At 43.2% G+C, this 24110-nt stretch overlaps 1 protein-coding gene across 2 annotated transcripts in view; it reads left to right on the forward strand.

Moving 5' to 3' along the window:
- KDM2B (lysine demethylase 2B) overlaps positions 1-24110 on the forward strand; it is a gene marked incomplete at its 5' end in the record, with an annotated part of 110718 nt that overhangs the window by 57641 nt on the left and 28967 nt on the right. For both annotated transcript variants that reach the window (XM_080628498.1, XM_080628499.1), the window contains 2 exons: positions 6147-6601; positions 14451-14537. In XM_080628498.1, the coding sequence (XP_080484624.1) occupies positions 6147-6601; positions 14451-14537 (542 nt within the window). The remainder of the gene's footprint in view (positions 1-6146; positions 6602-14450; positions 14538-24110) is intronic.

Below are 24110 nucleotides of genomic sequence, written 5' to 3' on the forward strand. Positions count from 1 at the left end.
TTTCAAGCTGCTTTAAGAAACATGCTGCTCTCACAAGACTATTCTGTTTAGTGAACTCCAGAGGTTGCACAGCTGCTCTCTGTGATCTGACTCAAAATTAACCCTACTGAAAACTGCATGTATTTGTTGCTGGCAGGATTGATGAGCTGACCTGCAGCCCTCCTGGGTGCTGAGGGGGTCTGGCTGGGCACATCTTGACCTGTTCTCACTTTATTGAGGGGATTGGTACGTTCATCTTACCAAAGTGGTATCTACTGACAGCATGTAGTTCATCCACCTGCCTGCTATCTCTTGACTTCAGATTATGAGCATGCTGACACAATCTCTGACATTGACATCCAGAGCCTTTCTCTCCAGGGGAGACAGATGTGTACTATTTTTTGGGGTCAGAAACTTGCGTTTTACTTCTTGGCAGAATCTTAACCTTAAAATAGTTCTTCAGCTGGAGATTGTGGTTCAAAAGGCCAGATCTGTATCTGCTGGATCTACTGGATCTTTTTCACCTTGGCATTTGCCAAATTCAAAGGAGTTAAGGGTACCTTATTTACCTTTACAGAGCTGTTTTCTGCTTTCTTCTGCATGAGTAATACCATTTCAAATACTTATCTTTTAACTGGTCTCAGTGTCCAGCCTCTTGACTCAAATCTCCACGAACTATAATCCTAGAATTACACTTGTTTGGTCTGTGGTGTCTATCTTGGTACCATTCACTTGCTGTGGGATGGGACATCCACATGAGGTCAGTGTTCCAAAACCTTGCTGTTACTTTTTAAGCTTCAGGACTGCTAAGGTCCTTAAATCATCTCTTCCTTAGAGACTTCTCTGTCTGCAAGCAATTTCTTCATTTCCCATGAGAGAGTACCCCTTGACAAATAATGTCCCATTGTTCTTAAAGAGTAATGAAAACAAAGTACTTAACTTCTCTGTAGGCCCCTTAATAGATGTAATTGTCTTCTGTCGTCCTTGGGTTAAGAAAAAATCCTTCACATCCTTGTATTCATTTTTGGAAATTTCTCTGGAATGATCTTAATATTTCTCCTATTTGTTTTTAAATCATTTCCTTAACATAATTTGTTCTAAATGTCTGCTTTCTACCTTTCCTTTTGGGTGCTAGAACTTGCTAATTTTCACCCTCGGGTTGTGCTGCTTTCTTTTCTTGTATATCTATATACCTTCTGATATAGTGGTCTTCCTGGATCCAAGAAGCAACAGCTGGTTCTTAGCTGAGGAGGGTGTCCAGCAGAGAGAGCACAGGATGCTGCCCATGGTCTCTGAGATTCCCAAGGTAGTTTGCACAGAGTTGGTGGAGATTCTGTTCTCCTATGTGAGAAAAAGGGGATGAGTGCAGTGATAGAAGAACGTTTGTGGAGAACACAGAAAGCTGAGTTCATCAGCAGTTGTGTTTTAAGGATATCTTTAGACTTTTCATACTGTGTGTTCATTGCATAGTATTTGTTTGCTTTGACATGAAGGTTGCTAAATTCAGAGCGACTCTTTCAAGGCATCGCCTGCTCATGACAGTGTATTTTTGTGATTGTGTTGCAGTACCTTTGTTCTGATAGTTACACACTAGTATAGCAACTTGCATTGTCCTTCTGGTTTCTAAATGGCTCAACTCCCCAAACTTCAGGCAGGAAAAAACCCCAGACCCACCTCAATGTAGTCGAGGCTGAAACCTCGCGACTTCCCACTCCCTAAATAAAAATGTCAGTGCTTCTGAGTGAGTTGGAAGATGCTGACCATGGCTTCCTTTCCCATTCTCCAGGCCCAGAATGAGTTTTCAGGCAGCTGCTTCCTAGTTAGTGTGTGAGACTGTTCTTTTTCAGCTCTCTGCCGCAGAAGGGCAAACACTCTGGGGAATGATGACATGACAGCAGTTGCAGGCTGCTGTAAGAGCACACAGTCTCTTTCTCTCTTTTCTTTCCCTTGTCCCTGTCTCAACTGTGACATTTGTCCCGCTGGCTGAAATCAGAAAGGGATCTTATTTGGGCTTCCTCCTAGATTTGAACATGCACTGTTTCGGGATGGATATGTCTTCATTATTTTTACTCTTATCATGAATGAGTCTGTACTGGATGTTTTCAACCACAATTGACCTTCAGTGAGATACGGATCTTGAGAGTGAGCTGACAAAGAGTAATTGGGAGAAGATACTGGGCTATCAGAAATGTGCTCTCTCTGTAGCCTGCAGCTTTTAAGTTTCCCATTGCTAAAATTTTAACAGGATGGCTCTAACTGTATGTTAAGCCTGATGGATGAAGAAAATGCACCCTCTGGCATGGAGGAGATGCCATGTCTGTCCTTTATTTTCCACTTCCCTCTTCTCAGGGGATAGAATAGATTTGCTTATGATAGACAGGTACTAGACTATATTGAGTGATTTCTGTGTGGGGTGCTCCATTTCCAGGATGTTCAGGTTTTTCCTGCTAATGAAAATGTCATTGCTGTCTTTAGCAGACTAATAGCAACTGCTGCTCCCAAGTCACAGTGTCAGGTTTGGAGCTGGGAATGGTAAGGTAGATATTCTGCACTGGACTGTTCTAAAGAGTTTAGAAAGGTTTCATAATTACACCTCACCCCCTTCCCTTTTAAGTTCTACAATACAGCAAGTTGCTTTCTGGCAAGGAAGGAAGCTGTGTCTAATTATCCTTCTTGTACAGGTGGATAACTATGGGGAAAATTAAGTGATTTGCCCAGAACCCACAGGGAAATGAACTGCTATAGAAAAGGTATTTGTAGCTCTCTGTCCTGTGGTCAAGCCTGTGCCGCTCCTGCTCTTCACTGAGTTATGTCTCTGCCTGGTTTGTATAAGCTGCTTTGAGATGGAGAGGGGTAAAGGTCTTTTAGCACTGAATTCTACGGGAGGCCAGACTGGATAACCGCTCTGCAGCTGGGGTTCTGACCTGGTGCATTGGCTCAGAAGAAGAAATCTCAGGTGCACACAGCAGCAGCTTTTCTTCACAGAGACACTTCATAAACCAAAAACCTCCAAGTGAGTGAAACCCTGGTAATACAGAGCTTAAAATGCACTTCTTGACAGAGTTAAATGCAGATTATGCTTAGTAGCGCCTTGCTGACAGGGTGGTAACTCTCAGTCAGCTGTTTTCATTAAAACAGATAAACAAAAATTATGGCATGTTGCATTACAACAAAACACGTGAAAACACAAAACTGAACCTTCCTCATCTTGCAGCTATCCCTCCATTATCGATTGCCTTGTGGGAGTGTTTTGTGTGGCTGCTTGCTTTTGAATTAGCAGCAGTAGCAGACAGTTGCTGTCTTTTGAAAGCCCACTCTTAATCTGATGGTGCACCAGCACTGTAATCCCCTTGTGGTCCAGACTACACTGATACACTTCAGGTTAAAGGCAAGCCCTTTCCTCAAAGATCAAGTTAGGCAGGGCATCATGTAACTGCCCAGCTTACAGAGAACAGCCCACAGCAGGGCTCTTGGCTGGAGATGGTTCATTTTGAGGTTAGGTTTAGATTGTTTTCTGCCTGTTCTTACCCTGTAGCTGGCACAGCAGGGCCTGTCCTGCACAGACAGCCCATGGCGGGGAAGGGTGGCAGCTGGCAGAACAGAATTGCTGCCCCCCTGGGTGCTTGCTTCTGATGGGAATAGGTCCCCAGTATGCTGTGGTGCTCCACTCCTGTCTTCCCTTTTGTTTCTGTAGATGAGAGCAAGAGACAAAAAGTGGAGATGTCTCTTGAAAGCTGTTTTCTCCTTGCGCCAGAGCATTACTTGAAGTAAATTATTCACACCTCCATAACATGATCTCCTCCTCTTTCTTTAGGCCTTATCTGCACTTGTGATTTGCCCCAGTTACAACCATTAGTTCCTATTCAGCAGAGCCACAGCACAGGAAGACACAAACGTATTTCCTTTATGTAGATTCATACCAGTTTCTGTTAATGATGCTGTGCTGGTGGCATAGGGATGTGTATCTGCTTTCCCCTTCTGTTTTATCAGTGGCATCTTCTCCCATCCAGGCTGGGCTTTTATGCTTCAGTCAATTGTGAAATAGCTCACCAGGGCAGCATGGCTTGAGAAAGGAGCTCCAGCCCTGGATCCAAGGGCCTGGATTCTGATTCCTGATTTTTCCCTAGATTTGATGTGTGACAATGACCAAGTCCTGGATTCTCCCAAGCATCTGTTTCCTCAGCTGTAAAATGGGAGAATAACATAAGCTGATTATATAGCCCTGTGAGGTGGTTAAGTGTGCTAGTTACTGTGGACAAAGGGAAGAACACTGGTAAATCCAAGTTGGATAAACTAGTGTGCTTTAAATGTTCTGCTTAAGATATTCTCTAATCCTGTTTATTTTTCTGAGAGAAGCATGGGGGTGTAATAGCACAGCCCAGGGAGGAGGAGCTGCTGTGGAGTGTTGCAAGTCACCACCTCAGCACACAAAATAAACTGTGCTCTACTTCTACATGGAGAAGCTTATTGAGAGGGATGCAGGGAGGAAATCACCTTGCACTGTGGCTGGAGCTGGATTTGGCTGTCACCAACCTGACTGGTACCTGGTGGGTTTTGTCACTGCCATCTTTTCACAGGCATTTCAGCCTAAATGTGCCTTTCAGGAGTAATTTTATGGCCATTTTGGTTCTGAGGAAAACTGCAAACATGACTGAAGGAGTGGAATGGACAGAAATGCCTGAGTTTTGCAGCCACTGTAATGACAGCACACGTGTCCTGCAAGGTATAAAGCACGCAACTCCTCTCTCAGGCACCAACACACAGAGGGGCACTTGGCCTTTGAGTTTTTATCTGCAAGTGCAAAGCTGGCCAGGCTGCCCTCGAACTGTGGCTCTTGTCACTGCTTGTTGCATCTTTGGTACCCAGCTGACAGATAACATCCATATTTTCAGATATATTTCCTATATATCCGGTGACAAGGGATGAATTTGCCAGCTTGAAACTGGGCTTCAGCATTTGTTTTGAACCTCACTATTAAACAACCGGATGCTGAGCTTTTTCGTTAATGTCCATTTAATCCTTCCTTAAGCATGATTCACATTGTCCTAATCCAAAGCTACTGCGTTGCAAAGCATGAGAGCTGTGAAAGGAGCTTTTCATTAATTGTTCACTCACTTTTGCTGTCTGACTTCTGTTTCCTTTGCAGAGTGTTCTTGTTTGCAGCTTGATCTCATACCCATTTCAGCCAGCATTCAAATTCACGTGGGCTTAACTGGGTGTTGCCAGTGTTAACTGTATTTTCCACAGAATTCCTGCCGTTGCTGGTTGCATTCAGTGTTGTTCACTTAGTAAGGGAAATGGTGTCAAATAAATAAGAGAGTTGTGTGCTTTAGGGAACCTTGGCCACTAGTTTCCTACGTTGCTTTCAGTGCTTGATTGCACAGAGTTGGTTAACACGTGGGGTCTTAGGGAGAAGCCTGATATAAAACTACAATTAATAGTTCATTAGACACAGAAACTTGCCTACAGATTTGCCTGAGAAGCATCTAGAATGTATCAGGGACGGCATTAAGAAAACTAGGATCATGTAACTCTGTGACAGTCCCAGTATTTCTCAGTCTGTTTTAGCTTCTTGTCTGTAAAATAAGCGCAATTGTAATCCTCTGCCTCAGAAGAGCAGTAAGTATTCCTGTGGTAACAAGTGGGGGTTCTTGATTTACCAACAGTTGCTCACGAAGAGGAGAAGTATTGAGCAGTTGGTTTTGTGCTGTGCAGAGTTCTTGGAAGAATGATGATGTAGAGCATTTCAACGTGCTTTCTGCCATCATTTTTCCCCTCCTCTGTCTGTGCTAACTCTCTTCTTAAAGCTGTAAAGCTGCTGAATCTGGTCTCTCTTGGATTTGTGGGAAAACTAATTGTGTGTGACTTAAGAGCTCTGCCTACTCCTAATTGAAGGCATAGAGGACTGAAGCTTTGAAGAAAGCATAATTTTTCCCTAAATGTTTCCCAGTCATTTGAACTGAGTAGATGTTAATGAAAACCAGCCTTAAACAGACAAACACCCCCCCTAGATTAGAAATCAGCTGAAAAAAGCCTGTTCTTCTCACATACTTAGTAGGTGTTATCCAGTGCTCTTTTCAATAGGCAGCACCTAGCTCCGGTGATAGAGAAGTGCTTGAGCTGAGCTACACTGGGCCGAAATTCAGCATTCTTTTTCTAACTTTCAGATGCCAAAAGAAAACGCAGCACAGACAGCTACTCATCAGATTCGTGGTTAGACATGGATGAAGAATCTTGTGATGCCCATATCCGGGAGGAGAAGGATGACAGCTTGGATAAGAACTCCAAATCCTTGGTGGATGGTTCCTCCTCACCCAATAGCACACACTCAGAAGGGAAGGAAGGTGCAGGAAGAAAACAAAAAGCCACAGTAATGAGGTACCTAAAAAGAACTTTGTCGAATGAGTCAGATGACAGTGTGAAATCAACGACCCCCACGGACTATCCCAAAACACCAACGGGGTCTCCAGCTACAGAAGTTTCAACCAAATGGACTCACCTCACAGAATTTGAACTGAAGGGTTTGAAAGCCCTGGTAGAAAAGCTTGAATCTCTCCCAGAGAACAAGAAGTGTGTTCCAGAAGGCATCGAAGATCCACAGGCTCTCCTAGAGGACATGAAGGTAGGTGTGATAGCTTGCTGAGCCACACAAACTGTACTCCTTGTGCTGCAAAGAATACAGATCAGAAAGCAAAGCTCTGCAGCGGCGGGATGGCAGCTTGTGTGTAGTGACCATCTCATATCAGCCTGCTGTGCCACAGGGAGGGGAAACAGCCTTTAACAGAAGCTATCTCTGCTCTGGGGAGGTGGCTGTTTGCAGGCTGGTTTAACCGATGTGCTGCTTCCTGACTGTTACAGTAGTGGCCAAAAGTTTAGATCCCCTCGTAGTTATGTCCCATTTGTAATAATACCTCAAATGTGTGTAATACATTTGTAGTCTTAACCTGCTGGTTTTAGTCTAGTGTCTTTCTGAGTACACCTTAATAACTGACATACAAAATGTAAGCACTGGATTGTAATTCAGAGCTATATTGTCTGATGTTTTCAGTTGCTTTTTTTTCTTTCACCTTTTTCATTTTCTTTTCCTCCATTGCCCTCTATAGGTTGTAGTTACTCTCCACTGGTACAACATACTATTTTTGGAGATGATGCGAGGAGTGAATGCTCACTAATGGCAGAACTCTTTAGATTTTAGCATACTGGAAGTGATACCAGGATCACTTTATCCCCATCTGACTTAGGGATAAGTTCTTCCTGAAGACCCACATGGCCTTGCTGCTTCTGCTCCCAGCCTTGCCCCTGATCCGTGGCATCCCTGTGGACTACTCGGTTAGCTTTTCTGTGTCCTGTTTTCACACTGTATCAAATACAGGTTTATCAATTCAAATCAAACCTGGGAGCAGCATACTCTTTGTATGCTTTTGATGAGACTTGTCATATAAGGCTAAACTTGTCAGCCTGTGCTCATGGCAATTTGGCCTGATTTGGAACTATGAGTATTGATTCCTGGTCATGTGTGTGGACTGCTAGTTTTGTGCTGTTGCTGGGTACAGTGGGGTTCTTCAGCTACCTGTGTTCTCTATCCAAGAGCTATGTAAGCCACAATCTGAGGGGAAAAATATGTGTTTATATGGTAAAAGGGAGCCTGTGCTTTTTTTAGTGCAGATAGTATAACAGCTGCTTCGAAAAGGCTTCAGAAAGAAGGCTGAACATATGCAGTGTGCAGTGGAACCAGTCTTGGAGCCTGGAAGTGTGATACACAGCACTCCTTTTAGTAAACCACAAGATCTCAGAAAGTCTCTTCTTGCAAAATCAGCCGCTTTGTACATGAAAGTGGACACACATGCCCAAGGTGGAGCTGTAGATTGGCTTGCTTTGTGATCAGTTGTCTTCTAATCAGAAATCAAAATGAAGCTTCAAGACCAGGAGCTGAATCTGCGATGAAGGAGGAGGAATGGCAGTGTTACTTTTCTTGATACACAAACCTATTTTCACTTGAAAGTAAGCTGCCCCTTCTTGAAATCCCAGAAGGGGGTACAACACATCATAACCAGGGCAGATGTTCAAAATCATGCATGCTCTTTTGATGACATACTGCAGCGCAATGTGAGACATCCTACTAGAACACGGCAAGATACCAGATGTGAGTCTGGTTTAAAGCCCCATGTAGGAATATGTTTTCTTTCTGCTCTTCAGTGGCTTTGCTGCAGAGATGGAGAACTGCAAATGGACATTTAAGAAAAAGCCCCTTTTTGGTGATACTGTGTTTTAACTGGTAATAAGTGAGCATTTGCCAGTTTATTTTGTGCATCTCGCAGAGTTGTTCCATCTCGTTTGATAACTGCCTGCTTCTGAACTTTCTGTCCTTGCCAGCACACACTGTAACCATCAGGATGTAGCCTAACATCTGGATACTGATGGTTCCCTGCTGGTTAAAGAGCCCATGACCACATCTAAACGTCATCCGTGCTGCAGAATTGTTTTCTCTGGAATCACCTCTGTATGTTTGGTGAACCTGTGACTGATGAGCCAGAGCAACACCTTCAAAAGGGTGTTAAACATTTTCTTGAACCATGTCTAAAGAACTGTTAAAGAACTTTCTTACCCATCTTTTTTACAGTATTGGCCTGCAGGCAGCCCTCAATTATCAGAGAATAGGAGTTACTACAGCATAGTAAATGAACTAAAGCCCATATTCTGCTTCCTCTATGACTCTCCATACAGCTCCATCATCCACTTGCTAGGTGCTCTGAAGGAGTTCAGGCAGTTGGGGGGAGTTGTACTCAGGTCAGTGTCGGCTTGAGACCTCTTCCTCTCAAGTAAGGAGTGGAATCCAGGACTCCCAGCACAGGCCTTCCCTTGCTCCTCATCAGCACATAAGCCAAGGCAGCCACTGATAAGGTGTATCCTATTCCCATCCAGGATCCTGGATTCAACAGAATATTGCTTCTTTCTGACACTGTGTCCACTTATCTGGTAGAGCCAAAGCATCCTGTTTCCTTGTAACCCAGGTGACACCGAAGCATAAAGTTTGTTTTATTCAGTTTATTGGCTTTAAAAAAACCCCTACTAATCCAAACCAAGTGTACGAGTGTATGTTTAGGGCTTCTACCCTCAAAGGATAGAGAATGCTGATGGAAAAGTTGCCAAGTGACTGGTTTCAGCCCTTTAGGAGTCATCTAGTGTAATGGTCCTTGCAGGATTCCTGTCTGTCTTGGTGTGCAAAATGTGGCTGTTCAGCATTTTGTTCTGTCCTTGCTCTTCGGCAGCTGTTAGGTACATTGTCATCCTCTTCAGACCCTTAGCTGAACACAGTGATACCAGTGTTCCCTTGGGGTTTCTGGTGATACTCATCGCTGCTGTAGTCACGTTCTTCACAAGTGGTAACTGATGAGCTGTTGTTATCTCTGGTTCACAGGTAGAGAACTAAGGTGGCAAAGAGATTAAGATAAAAGTAACCATAGTTTTGGATACTGTTTTTAGTGCCACAGATGTGATCTTCAGAAAAGTTAGCATTATTGAAGAGCAATGTGTGCAAAGGATAATTTTAATACTATTAAAACTGTAATTGCTTCACAGTTCTGCAGAGCAGAAGTTCTGATCTTTAGCATCCAGATCCCAAGCCAGGCATGAGGAAGAGTAGGAACATACAACTGGTGACTGCCTGTTAAAAGCTTTGACCTGTGTCATCTTGAGATGGAAGAAACACAGTCCATTCTACCAGAATGGTATTTATCTCCTTGACCACTAAATCATATTCTTACTTTGCTCCTAGTTTTCCACTTTGTACAGGAATTAACGTGGGGATTTTGCTGATAGCATTAGCAGCAGAGTGAGCAGAAGCTTGGCACCTTTACCTCACCCTTGTGAACATCCAGAGCACCAGTCATCTGTGTGGCTGAATGGAGGCAGAAATCCTGCAGAAGCAGCTGTGCAGTTCGTACGTGCTGTGACTGTATTCACAAGTAAAGGTACTATGAAGAGTACCCTTTTAGTGCACCCATTTGAGAGTTATTTTTGACAAAAGCATGGCAAAAACATGCTCTGACAAAGTCTGAAAGCTCTTGCTCTGCTTGGAAAGTCTTAAACAGGTTTCTTCCTGAAGAAAATAAATCCACGGTTATTGTGGCAGTTTTATTTGTTAATTAAATACACTCAGGAGCTTTTCTGTACAACATTCAGGTTTGTCTTTGTGCTTCACTAAGATAATTAATGTTTTCAGAGAACAGGATATGGGTAGTTAAACTGGAGAAAGGAAACCGTTTTATTTAGTGATGTGAAGTTTCACAGCACAAATCCAGATAACTCACTAAGAACCCCGTGTTTTCCCATCTGAGCAAGAATACAGTAGAGGATGGGTGACTGGATTACGGCTCTTAGTGGTAAATACAACTATGTACAGCTATTTAATGTCAAGTAGGTGAGACTCTTTGAAGTAATTTATTTTCCTTATGAGAAGGGAGACTGAAAACCAAACTAAGCCTGTGTAAATTCCTTACATGTCATCTAAGCTCCTAACTAACTGCAACTATCCAGTGGGACTCAGCAATCCAGAAGTGCCAAGCTAATGCCTGTGCAGATTGAGAACCCATTTATCACCATGATCGATGGAGTGCTGCAGCACAAGGGAGGCTTATTTGCAGAGCATAACATGGGCCTCGCTTGGGGAGCGGGTCAGTTCTTCCCTCAGCTCAAACAAGGAATTAAATTCTTGTTGGCTGGAGCTCTGCTGTATGGGCACTGCATCACATGAGACTTGTGTTCACCACCAAAGGAGCTTCTCATAGGCCTCCAAACAGCGATTACAGGCAGCAGCGTTCGCTCCGCAGCAGATGGCATCTGAACAATCAGCCAAGGAGATGCAACACTCTCTGTATCCAAATGTCTGTGGATGGGCTCTGTGTGAGCTGTATGTGCAGCAAATGTGAGGGGAAATTGTTGTACGGATAAACACACCCTCCCCAAAAGTGCTCAGCTGACCCAAGCTGCAGAAGGACAGAAGGCTTGGCAGGGTGCTTGTTGGCAGGGGGAACAGCCAGAAGATACTGCAGCCATTGCCCTCTCATCCTTGCTGGTCGTGTTGCTGTCGGAGGCACATGCAGCCTGCAGCCATACCTTGTTTTCCATATATATACATGCCCCAAAGTGGAATAGGAAACAGTGCAACAACTCCAGCTCTGAATTTAAAAACTAAGCACCAGCTGAACTGTTGGAAAAGTACCTACACTGGTGAGGAAGAGAAGGAGGGGAAAAAATCACTAAGAAGTAATTTTACTGAAATGGTAGCCTTGGGGATTGGAAGAGTTTCATTGTCTGGCTTTTCTGCTTTGTATTTAGCTGCTAAATAGTATGTCAGCCCACTAAAGAAGCAGTTGGGGTGAACTTACGCATGAAGGAGGGAATAAAGAGGTAACCATCTTACTCCTTGGTGTAGTTTGCACCCCACATCACAGGACCCATAAAGCTGAGCAGACCTTTGATTGTGCCAGTTTGCATCCCACATTAAACTCTCTGCCAGTGATACTTGTCTGTGTGCAGCCTCTGATTTCAGCAAACAACGTTTCTGTTGTGTTACCAGAGAGATGGTAATTCCTTTGCTGTTGTTGGGGAAGAGGATTGGGAGATCTGCCTCCTAATAATGCCACAGACCTTCCCCACTTCAAAGCAAAAATGCTGCTGTTCTTCAGAAGGGACTGTGGAAGTCCATTAGGGCAGAAGAAACTCAGTTGGAAGAAGAGAGTTTGTCAAATATCCGCAACTCCTTGGCAGCAGCAGCAGATTCTTGTGCAAGACAGATGATATCTACTGAAATATGTCCTTACTTCTTCTTGCCAAGAAATCTTACCCCCTTCTCATTCTGATGACAGGGGAAAAAACTCCCTCTGCTGAATGCAGTTCAGGGGAGTCATTCCTTGCTGTGCTTTTGAAATGAATGGCCAAGCTGAATTCTTACATGCTTAATCACTTTCTTTCCTTCAGACCTGCTGTTGTCACCACAGCCTTTAAGTGTAGTGCATCGGGCAGCCTTGTGCTGGCAGAGCAGCACAGCGTGTGTCTAACTGGAGCCCTGTGGCTTTGCTTGATCTTCTTTTTCTCTTGTTTTTTGAGCAGGTGAACACAAGTCTGCCTCCTTCAGCCTGTTGTGCGCTGCCACTTGACACTGCACTCAGTGGTTATGGTTCTGCTGCTCAGACATCCATTGTTTTCTGCTGGCTGAGATGATAAACTGCCATAGTTTTACACTTCTTCTTGGATAATATTTTCACGTGATACATATGATAACAAGAAACCTTCATTATCTTGCCAAGTTCTTGGAATATACTCTGCTTTCTACTGAACTCAGTGTCTCTGACAGTTGTTAGTGGAAGTGTTAAGGTTTTCTGTCTTACAGGCTTTCAAATCTGAGAGTAGCAAAGTAAAGAGGGGTTAATTTGTCCTTTGTTTATATGGTTCTTGAGCTGCCACCTTGCTCTGTAGGATTTTGGCTTTGCTATCAGAATACTAAAGACCTCTCTGGTTTTAGGACTGAAAACTGACTCGGAATGTGGTTGCAGTTCAGTTAATGCAGTGATCACTCTCTCAGATAAAAAAGACATGAGACAAGAGATGCTCAGTTAACCTCAGCTCAGCCAAGACTTAATTTGCCAGTTACTAGCCCCTGTGTGAAAGCTGTTAGCCATTTCACTCGGAGAATACAGGGCTGGAGGTGCACAACAGAGACCGATCATGGTCAGGTTGAGGCAAGCTGCATTTTACTCCTCACCAGCCAGGCTGTGCCTATGCAAGCTCCTGAGTGCAGCCACAGTGCTGGGCTGACGAAACTGGGCTTGTACTGGAGTGCTTATTTTGGTCCTGGGTGCTGCTTTCAGAGTAATCAGTATCAAGAACAGCTTTTTAGTGGTGTGATGGTATCTGAAGCAGCAGCAGCACTGTGCTGATGTGCTGCAGTGTCTATTAGCCTATTAGCATCTCTCATTTAAGCGCAGTCTGGGGAATTGGGCTCAATCCAGCAGGTTGTCTGAGCCCCAAGGGAAGCAAGCCAGCCCCAGGGATGCTCCTCCAAACCCCAATTTGGATGCTAGTCTGCCTGCTCAGGCTCTTGGGGCCTGTAATATGCCGTCGTACTCAGGGCGTTAGTTGGATGATTACAGATGAATTCCAACTGTGCTTCCTATTAAAACAATTACTGTATTTTAAGCTCTTGTACAGCATGTGAAGTTTCTAATAATTAAGCTCTACACTGGGGACTGACAGAGCCTGGTGCCTATTGTTGTCTAATTACGCTGTTTTCAAGAAGTCCGTGTACTTGGTGGCAGCACCATTGAACTTCATTGTCTGGGGTTGTCTCCTGAATTCTATTACAAGGTGATTTCCAACCTGCAATTCTTGGTTTATGGGAGCATTTTTCCCCCATTTTAATCTGTTAGTGCTTATTTGGGCTTCAGTTTTCAGCAGCACAGCAGAATCCTCCTTCCCACTTGGTTTTTGTTTCCATTTGTTGTCGTCTTCAGCTACCTAAATTCCAAATGAAGAGCTCTAGCTTGGTTAGTAAGAATGTAGAGAGTCATGGGAAGCAAATGTGGACTATTCCCAACTGCACAGTTGAGTACAGTTAGAGCTCTTCCCCCACCTCTGTGTTGAGTTATATGGTCATGGGAGTGATTCACAGCGGTAGAAACTGTGTAAGGCAGTGCAACCCACTCATGAAATTTCTAGGACAGTGCATCAAAGCAGAAGGATTTGGTGGGGGAGGAAGGAAGGGAGACATGTCTGTTTTCCTTAATGGCCAGAGTCACATCCTTTCCTGGTGAATACTCGGGATCCTGACTGCATTATCTGAGCACATAGAGTGAACACAGTAGCTCTGCCCTGGTCAGTGTGGAAGGAAGGCCAGTGGAAACGATGGTGCTCTGGAACATGCATAAAGATGAAAGGTTACAGTGCACGCTTCTGAATGTTCAGGCATCTGAGGATCACCCTGAACTTCACATTTGATGCCCTGTGACTGCAGAAATAATGGTGGCAGAGCCTAGATGCTTCCTGGGTCTTCTGTAGCCTTCACTGGGAGAGAAGGTGTTTGGTTGTGGTGGTTGTTGGGGTGTTGCGTGATTTGTTGAGCTGTGGTTTAGAGGGAGAGATCATACTAGTATTAGACTGATAGCAGCGGAAGCACACCAGTCCTTTGGATACACCAATTGTAAAGAAGTCTGTAATATTTGAGGTAATTCATGGCTCATTCTGCTGTCTGTTCTGCAAGAAACTCCCCATCTTGGCTCTTAATGACAGGTGTGAGAGTTTCGGTGTGAATTGAAAGTTTGGAAGCAGAAGTAACTTGCAGAGATGTCACAAGTCAGCAGAGATCTTGTCACGCTGTCTTTCATCAGGGTGGAATATTGTCTTCTGTAAGAGTCTGCACCCTGCAGTTGAAGAAATGTTTCCCTGGTTAATAAAGGCCTTTTCATTTGCAACAGAACATCCTGAAGGAACATGCTGATGATGACCAAAATCTTGCCATTTCGGGTGTCCCTGTGGTCAGCTGGCCCAAGAAGTCCCCAAAGGTAACGAGACACAATCATTTCGTACTAATCATTGTTGCGCTGGGTCTTGGTGTTTGGTTATCGATAACCTAACAAGGTGCTGTATGTGACACTGTGGCAGTTGCTACCAGTTCTAACATGAAATGTGATTTTTAAACGTTTCATGGTTAAGTGCTGAAGCAGAGCATGGAAGTGCCTCAGCAGAGAGAAATGGTTTGTTTCCATTCAAAAATACTATGTTTGGGCCTTCCTGCTCAGTCTAAAACGTGTGTGTGTCTCTTGGTCATTTACTGGTCATGGTTACGTGTGAACATGGTGATGCCAGATTTTGTGTAAAGCTCGACAATGTGTAAATCCTAAGTGATAAATGGGTCACTTCAAAAGCACTCGCATCTGGATGTGAGAAGAAGAAGTTGCTTTCTCTTGCACTACGAGACCTCCTGAATGAATTCTCAGCACAATTGTGCCACTGTAACTATGGAGAGGTGCTTTCAGTCCATGTATCTTCATTTTTCTTCCTGCATATGGGAGTAAATCTCTTCACTGTGCAGGGGAACCGTGAGGCTGGCTTCATTAATGCTTCTGAAGAGTTTGAAATAATGAAGCAAAGAATAATGCTAAAAGGCTGGATGTTATTTATAACGGTGGTATGTTTACCACACTGCAGTTATTCAGCATGCTGTAAAAGCAGCTTTGCTTATTTAGAAGATGTCTCATCGCTTCTATTTTTACTGGCATTTTTCACTGGATTAGTTTTATAATATATAATTTCTTCAGAAAGGCTGCAAGGGTCAGTCAGTTAGATCAGGCCTCGAGCTGCAAAGCTGTTGCTGTTGTTACTGCAAAGGACTCTCAAGTAATTGAGTGAATTGTTGTCCCTGTTCTCACTCCCTGGGCTGCCGCACTTGTCGCGGCTTTGCAGATTATCACTGGTGGCCACGAGAATTCTGTTTTCAGATGGGAAGCAGGAGACATAAACATCAAACTGCCAAGGGAGAGTGGGGCAGAACGAGCATATCGTGTTCCTTCTCGGTTTCTCGTTGGGTTTTAGCTGAGCACGTTGCAGATTAGCTCTATCTTGTTAAATACATATTTCCCTTTTAGCTTGTCATAAACCCATAGCAATAGGCTTTGTGTTTCAAACATTTGTTTAAAAACAACAATGGAAAACCTGGAGAGGAATAGGTGTGGGAGTCTCCATTCCACTGCTTTGATAGCTGCTGTTCATTCATCAGTCAAAACCTACTCCAGGCACCGAATAAACCAAAATCTCTGTGACCAGAGGAAAGCTGCTGTGTGAAATGTATAAAACAAAGCTAAGAAACCCCTCACTCTTGTGCTGTGTCTTTGGAGCTCGTGGAAGAAGTGTGGATCTCGGTGTTTCGAGGCCTTTATAAGCTTTGGCATTTGCTAATGCTCTTGTTCGCTTTATTTTGGAATCCTTGATAAATGGCTCATTTCTTGTATTTTATTTCTGTGCATTGGCAGCATAACTGTAACTGTAAAAGATCTGTGGGTTTTGTGACTTAAATCTTATCCCTCTTTGCAAATCCATCGTGCTGGCTCCAAGGGGTTCTTTTTAACTTTCTGGTGTTTATTTTCCTTGAGCCTTTCTGAAAGCAAAACCTTTTAGGGAGGCAGCATTCGCAGCATTAGTGTACAGTAACAATTAAACACATCATCTAATAACAAGTACAAGGAAAACTTCCACAGAAAGTCAGGCTTTGGGCTGAAGTTTGGAAATAACCCAGAATTTGTGTAACAGGAAGAAACCCTTTCACCATTCTCATCCTATTCTCTTTGTTTAATCTGTGATCAGTTTGCATTATGTCTCATGTTTTAGTTAAAAGGTACAGGTGCAGATATGGCTGCTTGCTTCCCAAAAGGAGTTTGCTGGTGCTCTTCTAATTGGCAGCTGTCCCTGTCATCTTCCACTTACAGCTCTTTCCCCTGTCTGGGAACAGAGGCCAAGTGAACAGGCGAGGAAGATACATCTTAGAGTTGAGCATTTGAATCCAAAAGGAAAACATGCTGGAAAGACAAAATCGGGGAGATTTGAGTAAAGGCAGTGGTAGTAGTTAATCTTGGTTATTCCCCCTTTGTTCCTTGTAAATCCTGATAATGAAATAGAAGATTTTGCAGAGAAGAAAACCCTTAGGGAGGGGGAAACTCCCTTTCAAATTGCACTGTAGCTGGTGGAGCAAGTCTCCATGGCCAGAAGGTTCCACAAATGCAGAGTGCAAAGCAGGGGAGTAAAACCTAGCAGTAATTTCACTTTCATGTATTGCTCTAGTGGTATATAGGAGAAATGCCAACTACTTAACAGTGCCTTTCCTGGGATGCTTGTGTTCAAAAGGAGCAGCAGATACAATGAAGCATGGTACCAGCTCTTGTGGGGCTGGTAAGAAGACACTGTAGCTATTATATCAGCTTCCAGAGAGAGGAGGATAGTCTGATTCCAGAAAGAAAAAGAAGGGAACTGAAACCCGGAAAGAAAAGGCAATAAGCGGTAAAACATGGCTCTTGCTTTCTCCCAAGAGAAGACTGTAGAAGAGATTTAGAAAGACAAGAGCAGCAGATGGAGAAGGAAGGATAAAGCCAGCGTTTAATGCCAATACATTTCAAAGAAAATGGAAATGACTGTAAAGAAAGGAGAGGAAGAGACTGGAAACAACTACAGAGCAGGGTGAGGAGAGAGGCAAGTACTGAAAAAGGATTGAGCAGGAAAAACATAGAGCAAGGAGAGAGAACTCTAAAGTAAAAGATGCCTGGAGTAGGGACAGGGAGTGATTTAAACTGTGTGAATAGCCCAAGTTGTGGCAGGGTGGGGTTAGCTACATTGACTTGCTTTGGAAAGAGTGTGCCTTTAATAGTTGAGATGATTTTTGAAGCAGCAAATAATGTTTCCCTTGAAAACTGAGTCACAGTTCCTTTTGTGCGTTGTTGGTGTGACATGCCAAGTGTGCACAGTGCTGTACTGCAGAATGGTCGCTTGAAAACTGAAAATCTGAGGTTTAGGGAAGAAACATGTTAAATGACAGCTCACAGTGGATAGGGTCTAACGGGCAAGATGTGTAACTTGAGTACGTGGAAGATCCATTCTGATGTTGTGCTCCTGTTGTGCAGCATCGCTCCCATCTTCCTTCTTTAAAGGCGTTTGGGGCTGTCAGTTTTACTGCAGTTTGCCATCCAAAGCAGTTATTCACTGAGAAAAGAAAGAGAAGCAATGATCAAAAATGTTACTGTGAGGAGGTAAAACAAATGGGTGACCTTTGGTCTTGTGGTTAGTGTTCAAAATGGGAGGCAAGGGTCTGTCTCCAGCTCTGCTGCAGCCTCTCTGTGTTACATAAGGCGAATGACACATTTCTGCTCCCTGAGCTTTTCCCTGTGGAGATGGTGCTTTCCATCCTGGGAGCTTGTGAGGTGAAATTAATGTTTATAAAGATCTGTGACACCCTCAGCAGAGAGGTTTGTAGTAAAGTGTATGAAACATTATTATTTTATGGTAATAGAGAAATGGGGGGTGATTCATAGGCTCCTCTTCCAGATGATATTTATTCATCTTTATGGAGCTTTTTGGAGTCGTTTGTACTTTGTAATTTATTGATAATCATTTAACACAATAATTACTCCCCAGCAGTCACCTTTCTTTCTTCCTTTTTGCAAATGCTCTCTCAGAAGCAACAAGAACCTGCCTGTTTCCTTTAGCTGTAGAGTAAGAGAAAGCAGTCCATTTCGAGAAGTCTCTGTGTGATCATGATTCATTTACCAAAATGTTTGACTTTACTCAGTATTCAGTGATCCTAAGTTAGGCCTCTTCACGAAATCAGGAGTGTGGGACCAAGTGGATGCTTGAAACCTACTTGTCCTGATGCCTGATAGTTTATGTACCTTCAGACTAGACAGCATATTTTTTCCCAGCTGGTTGCAGAGCATGGATACAGCTGTGGGTATGGAAACCCATCCCTGTTCCTTTGCCAGGGGCTTGTGCAGCAGTAAATTGCCCTTGCTTGTGGCATACTGAGTGTTACCTGTGGGGTCTTTGTGATGGTAGCCTGCTGTCCAAAAGGAAGAACTCCATAGTGTGTGCTGCCTTGAGATTTTGGATTCTTAAGTGACTAAAGAGGAGTAAGAAATAATCCTAACAAAGTAACTCCTTCCCCATCCCTGGGATGTGAACTTATGGGTGGTATGGAAAGAGACCCGGTTTGCCCCAGTGCGACACAGGGCAGATCACTGGTGCAGAAGTTGACAACATCAAGCCACATCTTGAAGCCCACTCAAGATGCTCAGCCCCTACAGTACCAGGGTTCCCATTTTATCTGCACAGAGATCAGGGTAGCATTTTATTTTAGGAACTCAGAGTATGGCCCAAGCAGAAACCATGCATTTTTCAAACCATTTCCTATTCTGGAAGACAACAGTCAACTATAGTAGCATGTAATTACATTCTATGGCAGTGCCTTCTGTTTTTATTGTGATAAAGATCTCTAGTTGTCTATATGAAGAGCAGCTATAAAGAACTAAGATATGTTTGGACTCTCTTGTTCTGTGAAGAGTTAGAAATGCAGACCACGAGCCAGATTCTCATCTCTCTAACCTGGATCAAAGCTGCATTTGTAATGATAAAGTGTCCAAATATATATATAGGTCTGGTGGTGAGCAGGAGGTGAAGTGGTGATTTTCAGTAGCTGGTTGACAGTGCTGCAATATGTGGCTGGTTTTCTGATGTTCATACACTTCTCTGTGTAATTTTTACCTGTTGATTTAAAGAGAAGGTACTAGAGAAGTATAACAAGGAAATGGTACTATTCTTATTTAAAGGAACACTATTAATTAGTAGAGGCCACAAACTGAAATTTTAATTGGATTATGGTTTTTGCTTTGAAAACCCCAACTTGCCCTACAATTGGCAGTGCAAATAATATTCATAGCTTTGTATCAGGGCATGAGAACCAGGAAGAACAAGTGATCATAAAAAGCCTCAAGAGAAAGACCTCTCTCGGGTTGGGTTTTCGCTGTTGTTTTGGGAGTTGGAGGGTGCAATGAAAGGGGTTTTGACTCTACTTCCCTATTACCATGGGGAGCAGCTGATCCCCATCACTAGTGAGTTCTGTCTTACAGCAGTTTATTCTTTTCTCCATTATATTTATTAGACATATATTTTCACAAGTCTACAGACACATCCATGCATCTGGAAAAGAAGGAATAACTCCTAGCACTAACCTGTGAGAGGCAGAGCAAAAGGCCGATGAGTGTGAATGAGGGAAGGCTGAGCTAGTCATGCCCCATCAGACCAGCCTGTCCTTGTAGCCTGGTGTCTTGTTTCTGGTGGTGGCCGGTCGCAGCTATTGAAAGAGTTGTAAGAACACAGCAGACATGCATCCATCTTTCCTTTGCTTATCTTCCCAGTTGAACTGGATGATTGTCTCTTCATCTTTTGTGTTTAGTGTCTCCTGGTGTAGAATATTTACCCTCCTGTGAATTTACCTAATTCTTTGTGGAACCTGTTGGACTTTCTGATCTCCACAGCATCCTGTGGCATCCCTGCCCTTGTGGATAAGTACCTCCTGATAAGTACCCCTTAATACCATAAATGCACTTTGTGCCCACTCTATCATGCATTTCAGAAATCTGAATGAGATTTCTATTCATCTCCTCTCTGCTATCAATGATTTTTTTTATATCTCTGTTACTGCTTCTCAGTCTTCCCCTCCTCACTCCCAAGCTGAAAAGCACTGGTAATTTCCATCTCTTCTGGTACACAAACCATACCATATGTTTGATCATTTCTCTCACTGTTCTAGTTTCACTATAGGCAGTTTGGAGATGAGGGTGGATATGGGACTCCACAAACACAAATAGTATTAACGATGTGATGTTTAAGAGCGGAGGCTAGAAGAACATGTCTTGTTCAACATGGCACAATGAAGTTGAAGGGGGAGATGATGGTTAAGTACTTCAGGGAGTGTCAGCACCAGGGGAGGGGAAGAGTTATTTAAGCTAATGGACAGTGTTGGCATGAGAACAAGTGTGTATAAACTTACTATAAATAGATTTAGGCTGGAAATCAGATTTCTGCTCATTGTGCATAGGCTGGAATAAGCAGCACGTAAGAAAAACAATAGACACCTGTGGTGAAAAGGGTGTTAGACTCTTAGAAATAACTTGTATTTGAAGTAATAAGAGGCAGTGGTATTAGTCACCATCTCTAGATGTGAAAGCCCACTGAGGTCCTTAGGCACATTCATGTGTCTGCTGGCTTTTTCCAGCCAGGAACCTTTTTCCCTATTCATGGTATCTCACATTGAAAGTGCGGGGAAGGGAGAAGATCTACCAGTTTTTAATAACAGAGCTCCTTTGTGTAAGACCCCAATCTGAACATATACACAACAGCATGTGTCGAAATCAACTCAAGAAATAGTAAGTAAATGGATAAAGAATCAGTGGACACAATACATTTGATTCTCTGCAAAAATTAGGGGGTAAAAGCATAAATTCAAGTGTTTGGCTGAACTTCAGCTTGAAACTAATGTGATTTTTCACAGGTGTTGAGCATTGGTTTACATCAGGCTTTCTTTAAATGCGGGGGGAGAAGCGCTAGGTGGACAAAGAACATTCCTGAAAACCTTTGAATAAATACTTCCAGTTTTTACTTGCTTGCTTACTAAGAATTCCTGCCATAGCTACCGCTGGGCCAGCTCCACCCATAGGAGCAGGAGCAGTGAGGTACTAGTTGCAGCAATTAGTGTTTTAACCAGAGTAGTGTCTGCAGCAGATCTGAGCAAGTAGAAATGGCACAACATCAAAACAACATCAGTTTCAGGAGCCTGCCCGGGGGCTACCACCAGGAAAGCAGCATTCCTCGTAGTAGCAGTGGGAAAACTCTGCCAAATCCCCTAAGAGAGACCAGTCCTTGGAGATCTATTCAGGGTACTTCCTGTGGGAATCTGAATGTGTTAGAAAGCAAATGCTGACAATTAAAAACAAGCATTTAAGCATTAAAGTAAAAATGGAGTCCTGCTAATGCTGGAAGGAAATCTGGGAAGGGAGTTGGGGGGAGGGAAATAGCAGAAATACAGCAAAACAACCGGTGTCATTTGTTGTAAGATGTATTTTTCTGGTTGAGATTCAAATAAATTTGAGATCCGTCATTCCAAGTGGCACGGGAGCAAAAATGGGACTAAAACTGTCACGTTTTGTCCTTGCCAGGCGCCAGTTTAAAGGTGTTTGAAGTGATCTCACACAGCCCTGCCTGAACTCTGCTTGGTGTCAACAGCAGTTCTAAATGCCAGTAGTCTGCAGGAAGATTTGCATATACAAACGTGTGTATTGTGAATCCTTTTGTTGATAAAAAGTCCTGATTATAAAGTTCATCATCTGCTGCAAATCAGACATTTCTGGGTAGTTATCAGATGCTAATAATTAATTTCTCTTGCAGAAAATAACTGAAGTACAAAAGAAAATGAGGATTAAAATAAATTCAAATTTGTTTTTCTCATCACTGATTTAAATTGCGATTGGAATCAGTGATTTAAATAATTTTGAATAATTTCTGTTCTTTTACTACTGTAGGGTTGTAGATGCCATGTGGTAGAAGAGAGCTGAAAGCTCTTCAGAAAGATACCCCAGATCTGGCTCCTGACAACTCTATTAAGAAACAAAACCACATAGTTGAGGTTTGGGGGATTTTTGTTTAGGGGACTTCCCACAGTGGCTGTATGAAACTGGGCCTTTTCCCTGCTGCATTTGGGAGCAGGAGAAAAACTCATGCACCAGAACCAGAGACTGCTTCGGGTACTGTGCAAAGGAGTAAAGGCCGGTGAAGCTACTGGGAGTTTCTGTCAAGCATCTGCTTTCCTGGGGCAGCTCCTTGCCTGGCTTGTTTATTTTATTTAGCATTGCTTCAGTCTCTTCTGACCATCAGTCCTCAAGACAAATGCATTTCTGTGGTAACTCCATGCAAGCCAGAGGAGTTTCAGGTTTTGCCATACAAAACGTGCCCAAAGAGCTTCACTGTGTCTTGCCTCAGTGTTTCTCAAAAAGCTTTGCCTGGTGACTTGACGGATTATTTCTCACCTTAAGAGGCTGTACTTGAAATATTGTGTCCCTTCAGGGAGTAATTATAAATAGCAAGGACTTGAATGAGCACCTTCTTAATCTTCCATCTTTGACTTCATATTTTCTCTTCTTATCAACGCTCAGCCACTTGCTTTGAAATCTGACCAATGCCTTTATGTGATTAATCCATCAAATAGGTGAATTAGAGCCATTTAGACTCTGAGTAGAAATTTTGAAGGGATTGGGAAAAATGAACAGACATCTGTATTTTCAAGCTGTTGTGCTCCAAGTATCACACGAGAAGATTTATGTGTTCTGTCCCATTGTCATTCTTCTACCATATGCATGAATATTCAGTAAGAGGGATTCTTCCCACCTGCATCTTGACTCCCATTTTTCAAGAGAGCAGCTTTCTCTTTATTTCATGACAGTAAAAGAGCAGGTAAAAACTACTTTAGTCTCAAGACCTCTTTCTTAGTGTGTGTGAAATGAGTTCCCAGGTCTCAGTTTTTGTCACCAGGAGCTTGTGTACATTGTCTACGGTGCTGAGTTGGCCAACAAAACCAAACAAAAAGCTCAGGTTTGAATCTAGTTTAAGTATTCCAGCATCTTCACGTTTTCCCCCACCCCAGCATTAAAACCATTGAAGCTTTGAGTTACGTATCTGAGATTTAATAGTTTTGTTTCTGGATCGAAGCACATTGGCAGAGCAATGGGGAAGGCGTTTGTCATTCCACGTGCTGCACAATTATGGACATTAATCCTGTGGGCACTTTTCAGAACAGAATTGAATTGTATGTTCCGTCCCTGAGAAGATGGCTTCCTTTTAGTGCCATAGCACATAGAAATTAAAAGCTGCTGAGAATATAAATGAAGTCTTGTTTCAACTTCATGACTTTCCTGCAGGCGTTAATAGACCAGATAGAAGAGGTACAGAAGTGCTCTTCTTTTTGAAAATCAGCAAATACAAAAGAAGATAGGGATAAATTCTGATAAAAGCAGAGTCTACTGTGGTTTGGTTGTTTATATGTTGGATGTTTCCCTACATATCCAAGTCAGGTTTGTCAGTGACAGCAGAGCACACCGGAGCTCTCATGAAGCAAACTGTGCTTGGGCTTTTCCTTTGCTTACCATTCATTTGCCTCTGAATGTTTGAGTCTGGTCTCTAGATTTTAAAGCTGCTGCCCACAGGTTGGGCACAAGTGACTGTCTTGCAGCGTTCCATGTGTCAGAGTGCGCTTCCAGGAAAGCAGGTTACATAGTCTGGTTAATGCACTCTTTCAACCACATCTATTTGCACGTTCCTCCACAGCGTGGCAGTCGCTTCTTATCTTCTTAGGAGCCTATTTCACTAGTTTTTGCTTTTACTGACAGAATATGGCTCTTGGAAACACAAACTGTGCTGGGGAAACACTCTGTGGCATAAGGATCTGTGGAAGAAGAAAGCACAGCAGGTTTTCCTTCCTTTCCCAGTCGATAGTCCCAATCACGCTGTGGCTCTTCCAGTAGAGAAGAACCTGTCTTGTGTAGTAG

Source organism: Psittacula echo (assembly GCF_963264785.1).
Source record: "Psittacula echo genome assembly, chromosome: 13".
In the NCBI taxonomy this organism is placed as follows: Eukaryota; Metazoa; Chordata; class Aves; order Psittaciformes; family Psittacidae; genus Psittacula; species Psittacula echo.